Consider the following 12,181-nt stretch of genomic DNA (forward strand, 5'->3'; position numbering starts at 1 on the left):
GCTGAGGCGGGTGGATCACCTGAGGTCAGGAGTTTGAGATCGGCCTGGCCAGCATGGTGAAACTCCGTCTCCACTAAAAAGACAAAAATTAGCCAGGCGTGGTGGCGGGCGCCTGTAATCCCAGCTACTCAGGAGGCTGAGACAGGAGAATGGCTTGAACCCAGGAGGTGGAGGTTGCAGTGAGCCAAGATTGCAGCAGTACACTCCCGCCTGGGCGACAGAGTGAGACTCCATCTGAAAAGAACAAAACAAACAAACAAAAAAACAAAAACGTTTTATGATATGTGAATTATATCTTAAAAGGCTGTTATTAAAGAGTGGGGGAGTTGTTATCTACGTTCATAACAGTCCTATAACACTGGGCCCCTCAGGAAAGTTTAGCTGAAGAAAAAAATAAGAAGCAACTGGCAAAACAGAACAGTTGCCATCAGCCCTGAGGTGCCTGAACCAACAGAGAGGGCCTCCTGGTCACTGGCACCCTCAGTCGGTAAACACCAGGCTTGAGGCTCTGCTGAACACAGTGGGGAGGGGATGGAGCAGAAGCTGCAGGTCTCACTTCCTCACATCGGAGTGAGCTCTGTGAGGACTAGGCTGGGTGGAGGATTTTGCCCTCCCAGAGGGCTTCCTTTGTGACAGGGGCGTCAGGTGAGATTTGGCGCTGTCAGGCTGCATGAATGGCAATGGAGAGGGTGTCAATGTGTTGAGGTGACCAGAAACTTATGCCGTGATGCTGGTCAAATATGCCTGCGGGAGAGCCTTCTGGGCCACAGCTCAAGTGGTGCCATGGAGTCAGGGCGTGAGTCACCGAGCGTGAGGCACGGGCGTCGGGGCTGAGGCTGCCAGGCCAGGTCAGCCTGGGGTTTGGCTCTCCTGGCCTCTCCACGTTCAGGGCTCGCCTCTCTGGCACAGATTCTCTGCCTGATTGGTCCTAAGAACAGTGGGGCCTCTGCAGAGCCTCATGAGTCCTGCCTCAAGAAGCAGTCCAGTTCTGCCTTAAAACTATCTCTCAGAGTCAGGCTTACAAGTATGAGCACCTGGGTCCAGGGAAGAAACTAGGTGTGTGTTTGGCAAACACGCGCAATTAATGGGACGTTGTTATTGTCCTCTCCTTAGGGCCTGTCATGATCCAGACACTCGGCTGCAAGCACAATGTCATGGGCACAACAAAAAGCTGTTTAAAATAACTGGAATGCAGACACCGTGAAGCCACAGGGCTGGATTTCCTCCTGCTTGTCATCGGTGCCTGGTGGTGGTTATTAATATCTGAGTACCAGGCACTGCACACAAACACTGTTCCTGACAGGAGGCACCAGGGCTAACCTGCAGGCTTGGCAGAGGTGTGGGTCAGGGAAGGGTGGCCTTGAGGGGAGAATGACTGGGAGAAGTGGGGGAGGGAGGCAGCCTGCCTGTTCTGCCTCTTCTGCTCACTGTGTAAGCAGGACCCAGGGAAGTCCTACAACTGCAGGCTTAGAAAGACAGAGACTGGGAGTGGAGACCTTATTGTGTGAAAGGTGGTGTAGAAAGGGCCTGCAGAAAATCTTGAGCAGATGAAGGTGTGAGACAGTGGGGTGGGTCAGAGGGGCCAGTCTGGCTGCAGTGGGGAATGTCCGTATGTGCGTAAAAATGAGAGGGGAGCAGAGGTGGGGCAGAGGCACGGAGCGGGTCATAATGCTTGCTGAGATAGAGGAAAGACCTACAAAGGAGAGGTGGAGGGATGGAAATGAAGCCTTGGGCCTGCAGGAGGCTACTGGACAGTTTGAAATAAAAGGGAAAGAAGTAGGGAAGGGAGGTGGGGGGAAGGGATGTGGGGGGAAGGCAGGGAAGGGAGGTGGGGGGAAGGGAGGTGGGGGGAAGGGAGGTGGGGGGAAGGGAGGTGGGGGGAAGGGAGGTGGGGGGAAGGCAGGGGAGGGAGGCAGCAGAGGGCCCCCCTCTGCTTCTTTCACTCTGGCTCATATGGGCAGTGAGAGGCAGAAGAGCACCCCCACTAGAACCACAGTGGGGCGGGCTCTGGGTCAAACCGCTCGGGTCCAGCTCCGGCTCTGCCTCTCACTGTGTGACTGTGGCCAGGTCCTTAGTTTCTCCACGGTCAGACTCCTTGTTTTAGAATGAGGGTTGATCATATTACCTACCTCACAGGTTATGTTAGGAGGCACCCCACAAATGCTAGTGGCCATGTTTTTTGTTTGTTTTAGAGACAAGGTCTCACCATGTTGCCCAGGTGGGTCTTGAACTCCTGGGCTCAAGTGATCCGCCCACCTCAGCCTCCCAAAGTGCTGACATTACAGACATGAGCCACCACGCCCGGCATGTGTTTGTTATTAATATTATTATTATTATTATTATTATTTTTTTTTTTTTTTTTTTTTTTTTGAGACAGAGTCTTGCTCTGTCGCCCAGGCTGGAGTGCAGTGGCCGGATCTCAGCTCACTGCAAGCTCCGCCTCCCGGGTTTAAGCCATTCTCCTGCCTCAGCCTCCCAAGTAGCTGGGACTACAGGCGCCCGCCACCTCGCCCGGCTAGCTTTTTTTGTATTTTTTAGTAGAGACAGGGTTTCACCGTGTTAGCCAGGATGGTCTCGAACTCCTGACCTCGTGATCCGCCCGTCTCGGCCTCCCAAAGTGCTGGGATTACAGGCTTGAGCCACCGCGCCCGGCCTGTTATTAATATTATTATACCTGCTACTAGTTAGCTGAGTTTGTTGAGCTTAATACAAATCCTTTTTTAAAGAAATCTAACATTTTACCATTTTTCCTGATGTTGACAGATTTAAATTTTGCTAGCTAGGAAACAAAATGTGGGAAGTTAGAATGAAAAAAGTAGAAGTAATTCACTGTTAGGGGACCATGGAAGAGTGGGGTGATCCATGAATCTGAAGTGAGAATGGGAAGGGAACAGAGGCCACGACAGTCAGAGATCCACCCGAGTCCTCTCAGTGACCTGTGTCCCTCAGGCCAGAGCAAAGGGGAGATGTGGTCCCACAAGATGGGCGGTGCTGACCAGGTTGCCCTGCATCCTGCAGATACCTCAGAGCTGGCCTCTGAGGGAAGGCAGGTATTAGAGTTAGAGAAGCACAGCCTCTCCTAACCAGACTGGCTGCTTTGGAGCAGAGAGCCGGGAATAAACCCCAATGAGATGCCACATCATTTCATAAGCAATAATAGCACCTTGAACAATCCCAATTGTTCCCAATCTCATATGAAGAGAGCAGTTCTCCAAACTGCTTCAAATGCAATAGATGCAGATGAAGGCCACTGCAAGACCCTGGCACCTGGTGTCCGCAGGGGCAGGTGACAGCTGGGATGTTTGCAACTTGCCTCTGGCACATGAGGCTCAGCAATCAGTGTGGAAGGGACTTGAATTACAGTGAGAAATCTCACATCTGTGCTGGCATAAAAATATAAGCAGGCAGCCACTCTGACACCTTCCCTGGAACTTCTCCAGTTTCTTCTATCTGACTTGTTATTCTTGTTGTGAGCCTGTCCTTGGAGTTTGTGTGTAAAATAACAAGTTGCATGATAAAAAGAGGAGGGAATGAGGACAAGGTGAGAAGTGGAGTCAACAGTCGCCTGTTCTTCAGATCTCCCATTTTATCAAGCTGAACTCTCTTTTTTCCCTGTCCCCTTCCCATCCCTATGAAATCAGTGCCCACAGGACTGAGCCATTAGTAGAGTCGGGAGGTGGAATACAAACTAGGGTCCTGATAGCTATGCTGTGGATACTGCCAGCTACACTCTGCAGCAGGTAATAGTCGAAATAATCTAGTTCACTTCTTCAGTGGTAAGGTTAAAAAAATTGTTTTCAATTTCTCATCCTTGTGAAAAGAGCTTCTGTCTCAGTTTAGGATCCCAGCTCTGCTTCTTCTTTGCTGTGACTTTACTTCTCTAAACCTCAGTTTCCTCATTTGTAAAATGAGGACAATAATATATACCTGGAGAAATACTACTTCCATCTGATTTTAGGGAGATAGATCAAATATCTTACTGCTAGGACGTGGCCAACGGTATTCTCTTGGAGAGGGGATGAACATGCATTCCTTGTCATTCATGTGTATTCTCCTTGGAGAGGGGATGAACATGCATTCCTTGTCATTCATGTGTTTACATGGCCCTCGCCATCAAACTTCACCTGTGTCGGTCAACACCAGCAAAGTTCACCCTAAGATGATCACTCTGCCCAGGAAAGGATTTTTGGAAATCAAAGCACTGACTGGTTCAGAAGCAGGAACATCTGGCCACCATTTCTAGTCCCCACCGGTTCCACTTCCGGATTCAAAGTAGCCATCTGTCTCCTGCCACCCTAGAGGACACACTGGGTATGACTGAGTAGGCAACGCCTTCTTGGTTTTTAGGCCTCTAGGGTCATCCTGTCCCCTCTCTGGGGCGTGACTCAAAGTAATTCAGTTTTGATGAATGAAGCCACTATTTCTTATAAAACCCTCTGGAAGATGATTCCACATGCTCTACCAGATACCTATGCCCATTTCTGAAAGAGCTCACAGTTGGACGCTGAAGTCAGTCATGAAAATCACCTAGTCTGAATATACTACACTTAAACTTGGCCACCGTAAACTAGAATGGAAATGAAGAGGAGGAGGAGGAGGCACCCTGTAAGAGACTTGGTGTTACTCCATGACAGCTCAGAAATAGAATTCCTGGTGGAAACTGCACCAGGTGCCTTTGGTGAAGTTCTTCATTTCAGCAGTAAATCTAACATCCTACCTGCCGCACAGCCAAGAGGGGCCCACCCAAGGGTGGGAGAGCCATCATTGATCCTTCTTGTTCTGTTTCTCAGAAGTGAGGGGTGCCGGGCATGGTGGCTCATGCCTGTAATCCCAGCACTTTGGGAGGCCGAGGAGGGCAGATCACCTGAGGTCAGGAGTTTGAGACAAGCCTGGCCAACATGGTAAAATCCCATTTCTACTAAAAATACAAAATTAGCTGAGCGTGGTAGCACGCACCTGTAATCTCAGCTACTTGGGAGGCTGAGGCAGGAGAATCACTTGAACCTGGGAGGCAGAGGTTGCAGTGAGCCGAGACAGGCCATTGCACTCCAGCCTGGGCAACAAGAGTGACACTCCATCTCAAAAAAAAAAAAAAGAAAAAAGAAAAAAAAAGTGAGGAGAAACTCGTCAAGATGGGGGAAGGAGTTCTTCTTTAGACAGCTGGCTCGGTGGCTAGATTATGAAAGTAATGATTCCACTTTAAGGGCAAAGGGACAGTGTAATTTTATTTTTGTGGTTGATCTAACCTAGATCCTGTTGAAATCAATTTTATCCTGGTCTATACAAAGCAGACATAAAGACACTGGTGAACTTACATTAAATTTTTATAGGATGGTGATATGGTTTGGCTCTGTGTCCCTACCCAAATCTGATGTGGAATTTTAATCCCCACGTGACAGGAGAGGGGCCTGGTGGGAGGTGACTGGACCACGGGGGCAGTTTCCCCATGCTGTTCTCGTGATAGTGAGGGAGTTCTCACAAGATCTGATGGTTTAAAAGTGTGGCATTTCCCCGGCGTCCTCTCTTTTCTGCTGCCATACAAGACGTGCCTTGCTTCCCCTTCCGCTATGATTGTAAGTTTCCTGAGGCCTCCCCAGCCATGCGGAGCTATAAGTCAATTAAACCTCTTTTCTTTATGAATTACTCAGTCTCAGGTAGTTCTTTACAGCAGTGTGAAAATGGACTAAGACAGATGATATCAATATTCTTGTAGATCAGTGTCCTTCTGTGTCAGAATTGGCAATAAGTTGTGCTTAGTTCCTAAATTCCATCTCTCCAGAAGGAAGACCATGAATAGTAATTGAAAAAGCCCAGCATTGAGACTCAGATAACCCTGGGTTCCAGTCTCAGTACTGTATTACCCAGTACCTTTGGACATGTTAGTTGGCCCCTTAGAGGGGGCTTATCTCTCTCATACCACTTCTCGTCTGCATCTTCAGAGGCTCAGTATTCTTATCTTCAAATGAGGACAAGAATATCTTCTTGGCAGTCATGTTGTAAAGATTCAATGAGATAATGTATGAGCCTGGCATAGACAGACTCTCAGTAAAGAGTACCTTCAAGACTCTTAATAACAAGGCTGGGTATCTGTAACAGGCCTAACTACTCCATGAGGCTTAACAGGACATCTCCATAAGTTGGGCCCAGGAGGCCAAAGTACAGTGCTGCAGGAGACCCAGGCCAAACCACCAGTCTCAGGGCTACCTGGATGGAGCAAGACGGTGGCTCCTGAAGTTGGAGTGCTGTCAGGGCCAGGGAACAGATGTAGCAACAGACTGCCAGTGGTTTGCTTCATTCTCTTCCTCCAGCAGCTGTAGGCTTGGGCTGCTGGGGCTCTTGCCAGGAGTTGGGGGCTGAGGGTCAAGGCAGAGAATGCATGATGGCCTTGTCCTGCACTTTCGGAATTTGGGTGTTAGCTAATAGGGCTCTCTGGCTGTCCCATTCAGCATTTGTAGAATCTCCTCTTCCTGGTCCCAGGGCCAGACAAGGACATTCTGGGCAGAAAGAAACCATCAGTGTGCACAGGAAGAACAGCAGCTTCTTAATCAGTCCAGGGGACAGAGCCTAAGCTAGAGCGTTACTCTGCTCTCATTTAATTATCAAAATGATTCCTCTTCTTCTGTCCTCCCTAGGGCTGCATGCCCCAGATTCCCTGGGCCCAGTAATTGCCTCTCTGTTAATAGAAATCATCAGTATTTATTACACCAAGTGTGCCAGGTTATTTCAGCTCTTCTTGTAGCAGCATTAAGGCGAGCACTTGATAGCATATCACTCAAGCGACTCTACTTAATAACAAGAGTAAAGGCCCCTGAACCGTTCTCTTTGCTGGGAGAGCTGAGGAGTCATGGTCAGAGCCTAATGAGAGGAGCTGAGGGGCTCTGTGTGGGGTCTGCAATAGGGCCCTGGCATGGCCCCGGGTGAGGAACAGGCACAGGGCTCAGGAACAAGAGACCTGAGCACTCCCACCTTCCCCCAGCAGAAGTCTCCTGCGGAGTGTTCTTCCATAGGGTACATAACAATGGATAGTAACTTGAGTTCAAATTCTTGCTCTACCGCTCAGGGCTTGTGAACTTTGGCCTCCTGGAATGCCAGTCTTCTTATCTACAAAACAAGGAGAATAACATCTACCTCCCACAGCTGGTGTGAGGATTAAAGGAGAAAATAATGTGAAAAGACTCCACTGAGGCTGCCATGGGAGGCATGCTACAAACATCTCTTCTTCCCTACCTCCCTCTTTCTTTCCAGGAGTTGATGCTGTGGGATTGAGAGGGCATGACATATGTAACTGGGCCACAACAGTGCCTGGTGTGAATGCTGGTTCCTCCCTGCAGCCTCTTCAGCCTCTCTGCATCCAATGATGGACAAACTCACCCGAGACAAGTCTGAGACAGGAGTCTCACAGTCCTGGGGTGCTTGTGTATTTGGGTTGGAAACCAGGCTGGCTGCTACTATAGCTTCCAGACTCCCATGGGCAACGGTGGAGAATCCCTTTTCCCCCTTTAGTCAGTGTAGTGCTTGGGCTCACTGTCTGCCCATCTCTATGGCTTTTCAACCCTGCTCAGGGACCCGTCTCTGAAGAGGTAGATGCTATGTGTGGCCTCAAGGGGACTGGGCAGGTTTGGAGTCAAATGCAGAGGTAACCTGGCCCCTTCTGATGACCATATCTTCAGGCAGCTGTCTTTAAGGTCCTGGAGTGACTCAGCAGTTCAGGGAGCACAGTTATTGAACACATACTGTGTACTTTCAAGTGAGGCTCAGAGAAGCTCCCAAAGGCCCCAGTCAACAGGGGATGGGAACTGGAGCCCAGGGCCAGCTTATCCAAAGCTCTCTTCACTCCTGTGTGGGTGCCCCGCGAACAGTATCGGAGCAATTTATGGAGGGGTTTAAACTGCATCTGTTACACAGAGGACATTGTTTAGGAAGTTTTGCTAATGTGTAAATATCCAAATGTCGATACTCTGGTATAACAGGCATGAATGTGTTTTCTGACAGTGTGGCCCCAAGAACACAGGGGTTACTTTGCAGCAGGCTGTGCTAGTGGATAGGGAACTGTGGGGTAGGGAAGATGACCAGGGTTTCTGAATGTCAGGATGTTCTCAAGGTTCATAACTCCTAGGCAAGAATAAATCATCATCTTCTCACCAAGGGACGAAACGACACTGCTCTGTCCCTGTGTCACTGTGCTGTTCATTCCTGTTTTGTTTTTTTTTGATACAGACTCTCACGCTGTCACCCAGGCTGGAGTGCAATGGTGCAATCTCAGCTCACTGCAACCTCTACTTCCCGAGTTCATGCGATTCTCCTGCCTCAGCCTCCTGAGTACCTAGGATTACAGTCATGTGCCACCATGCCTGGCTAATTTTTATATTTTTAGTAGAGACAGGGTTTCACCATGTTGTCCAGGCTGGTCTTGAACTCCTGACCTCGTGATCTGCCCACCTTGGCTTCCCAAAGTGCTGGGATTATAGGCATGAGCCACCGCACTCGGCATCCCTGTTTGTTATGGGCTATACACTGTGCCCTCAAAAATTCATATGTTGACATTGTAACCTCCAGTACCTCAGAATGTGACCTTCTTTGGAGACAGGATCTTTATAGAGGTAATTAAGTTAAACTGAGGTTGTCAGGGTGGGCCCTAATCCAATATGACTGGTGTCTTTGGAGAAATCTGGACAGAGACATGTACAGAGAGAAGACAGCGTGAAGACACAGGCTGATGACAGCCATCCACAGGCCAAGGAGAGGGGCCTGGAAAGGATCCTTCTCTCAAAGCCCACAGGAGGAACCCACCCTGCCGACACCTTATCTCAGACCTGCAGCCTCCAGAACTGTGAGACAAGAAACTTCTGTTCTTTAAGCCACCCAGTCTGTGACACTTGTTACAGCAGCCCTAGGAAACTAAGAGACTATTCTTTTAATTTTTGCTTGAAACTTAGTATCCCCTCTCCAGTTAGGAAGAAAACCTTGATGTCTTCCTGTTCCTGACTGATACTGTTTCCTTCAGATCAGCTTGACAGTTGGTTTTACGGTGATACTGGACACACTCCAGTAATGGAAAGAGGCAGAAATGAGAAACTGAGGTAGAGACCAGCAGCGTCAAAGCAACAGGGACAGGAGGTGACATGAAGGGCCACAGCCAGAGAGAGAGACCGGAAGGGGCCATGGGTCTGCACAGGCCTTGGCAGCGACTGGCTGCCCCCGCTCATCTCCAAAATGCCAGATGTGTGTGAGTAATTACAGAGGTTTGCTCTGGGCAGCCTCCCTGGCTGGTTCCCGTCTATCCCTCACAGGCGCATAATGGAATTAAATGTGACTCCACTGCAGTTCTGTGCAGTGACTTATGCCACTGCAGTCAATACAACCCACTCTTGGAAAGAAACTAGATTACAGGTCAGGAAAGGGTGGGCAGTCACTGAGCCGCCTCTGATCGTTCCCTGTGGGGGACTTCCACATCCCTGCTCTCTTCATTTCTACCAAATTACCCACTAGCTTTGGATTTGTTATTTAGATTGACTTTGCCTCGGTTCCTCTGACATTGATGTGGCACCACAAAATTATGCAGCATGGGATCCAGAGGAGTTTTCAAAGGAGGCATTTTCTCTGACATCTCACTGAAAGTGCCAGCCATGTAAACATTGAAGGGGGCCTCCGAGCGCAGGCATGGGGGCCCTTGCTCCTGACACCTTCTAGAGGAGGAAAGGTCACAGAGTCTTCAACCAGGGGGTCTTACCTTACATGGGTGAGGATCCACTCCATATGTTTCCAATGTCTGTGCTTTTCTTAAGAAGTTCAGCTCTGATGTTGCTGGTGTTTGACCACTGGAATAAAGAAAATGAGATGGTTTCAAGGTGTCTTGTTCCCACAGGTTCCCCTGAGGTAACTCTCTATGAAGACGTGCTCAGGGTGAGCCACACATCTCAGTGTTTCTAGGGTGTGCTCCCTGCTTGGTTCTAGGACCAACTTCAGAGACTCCTGCTAGAGTCTCTGACTGTCTTCAAATGTTTTCAGAGTGAGGCAGGCTACATAATGAATTACTTGGGCTGAGTGTGAACAATGGGGAGTGGTGGGGACTGTGCCAGCAGCACCCTAGCTCTGAGATTCCCATTACTGAGAATGCAGGGCCCACTACTTGGGAGGCTGAGGTGGGAGGCGGGAGGATCGCTTGAGCCCAGGAGTGCAAGGTTGCAGTGAGCTATGGTCACAGCCCTGTACTCCACCCTGAGTGACAGAATGAGACCCTGTCTCAAAAAAAAAAAAAAAAAAAAAAAAGGATACTGATTTTTCTGTGGTATTTCACAATTTAAAATACTATGGGGTAAAACAAAATACATCTGTAGGCTGGAGGCAGATCATAGGCTTCTCATATGTGATCTGATCTAGACTGAAATATAAAGAAGGGGCTCATATAGCTGGTTGGTGCCACCCAGCCCTCTTCCTTTGCCAAAAGGAAACACAGGAAAGTAGGGTGAGGAGAGGCAGGAGACAGTACTGAGGTCCCATGCTCCACAACAGCTGTCTGTCCATAGGGTGATGACCATGAAAAAGGCAGAGATCAGCTCTGGCTCCAGGCCATCTGAAGGGTCTTTGGCATCACCCCTTCCCACTGCCTCTTTAGCAGGTGTGTTGATGGGCTCATTGCAGACCCAGTGGCAGAATCACCATCAGGCTCTTGCCTGGGTCCAGAGCCCTGCAAAGCAGATGTGCTTCTACAGATACAGGGTTGGCTCTGGTGAGGAGGGGCGGGCAGCTTGTGAAGTCAACATCTCTGATGGCTGGTGGGCAGGACTGCACATTGCTCATTTCGAAGCTTATCATTTGCCTCAGGTGATATGGCCAGGCAGGAAGATAAGCTGACCCCAAGGAGAAGCAGGCCGGATTCCCCCTAGTGTCCCTCTGGAGAGGCATCAGTCAGGCAGCATCTTTATGTGCCAGTCTCATGCTACTTGCTGGAAAATATATGAAGAAACACAGTATACAGTTTGTGCTCTCAAGAGCCCATATCACAGCTGCATAAAAGAAGCATGGATGTATTTTTACATTATGAAGACGAGGCAGGACCTGTGGAAGAAGTACCTGCGGAAGAGGGTATTACTATGAATAAAGACTTCTGCATCCACTAGCATACCTGAGGCACGTAAGGTAAGTTTGGAAAATATTTGTGTGGCAAGCAAAGGGCTGGCTAGAGCACTGCTTCCCTTTCCAGGGAGTGTCCTTGTTTGCAGGGGAAGTGGGCCCTGGGGGCTCCATTTACCCCTGGAGTTGGCCCAAACCTTCAGGGTCCTTAAAGCGGGCATCATTTCCTGGGGGATCCCCTGCTTTGAACAGCTTTCTGGAGGGCTGTCCCTACTATTCTGATGTCTCCTAAAGCCCTCCAAGCAGTTCCAGCACATCCCTGATCTCTTTAAAGGAACCTTGAGGACACTGCCCCCACCACCACAAGCCCGTGTTTATTCTGATTTTTACCACAAGGGGTCACTATTCCCTAACAGAGTGACTCGAGGAGCCGCGGGGTCCTGCACCCGAGAAGGCACACCCAGGGAGAGGGGCGGGAAGCATGCAAGATTCCATTTGTTTGGTGTTGCCATTCCGCTGGGAGGGTCAGGAACCCCTCCTGTCACAGAGCATGGGCAGAGGGGTCTGTTTACAAAGGCGAAGGAGGCTTTCGGTTGTATTTGTTGGTAAAATCATCGAGTGAAGGGTTTCTGGGGGCCTGTGGTTAGGGAAGGAACAAGTTGAAGCTTAGTATTAGCATTAGAAATATCCAGCTCTGCTCCCTGTTGCCAGGCACAGTCTTTCCTCAGAACAGTAGATACACAAACCTTTTAATATTTTTTTTTTTTTTTTTATTTTTTTGAGACAGGGTCTCGCTCTGTGGCCCAAGCTGGCATGCAGTGGCATGATTCCAGCTCACTGCAACCTCCGCCTCCCGGTTCAAGCGATTCTCATGCCTTAGCCTCCTGAGTAGCTGGTATTACAAGCGTGTGCCACCACATCTGGCTTTTTTTATTTATTTACTTTCATTTTTAGTAGAGACAGGGTTTCTGCCATGTTGCCCAGGCTGGTCTCTCGAACTTCTGGCCTCAGGTGATCTGCCCTCCTCCGCCTCCCACAGTGCTGGGATTACAGGTGTGAGCCACTGCGCTTGGCCAACACTGCATTCTATATCCCTTTTTTTCCTCAG

At 49.4% G+C, this 12,181-nt stretch overlaps 1 protein-coding gene across 9 annotated transcripts in view; it reads right to left on the reverse strand.

Moving 5' to 3' along the window:
- The window catches only part of FRMD5 (FERM domain containing 5), a 337,862-nt gene that overhangs the window by 22,004 nt on the left and 303,677 nt on the right, over positions 1-12,181 (reverse strand). For all 9 annotated transcript variants that reach the window (XM_030931284.1, XM_030931281.1, XM_030931282.1 and 6 more), the window contains one exon: positions 9,731-9,818. In XM_030931284.1, the coding sequence (XP_030787144.1) occupies positions 9,731-9,818 (88 nt within the window). The remainder of the gene's footprint in view (positions 1-9,730; positions 9,819-12,181) is intronic.

This window comes from Rhinopithecus roxellana, chromosome 5 (assembly GCF_007565055.1).
Source record: "Rhinopithecus roxellana isolate Shanxi Qingling chromosome 5, ASM756505v1, whole genome shotgun sequence".
Lineage (NCBI taxonomy): Eukaryota > Metazoa > Chordata > Mammalia > Primates > Cercopithecidae > Rhinopithecus > Rhinopithecus roxellana.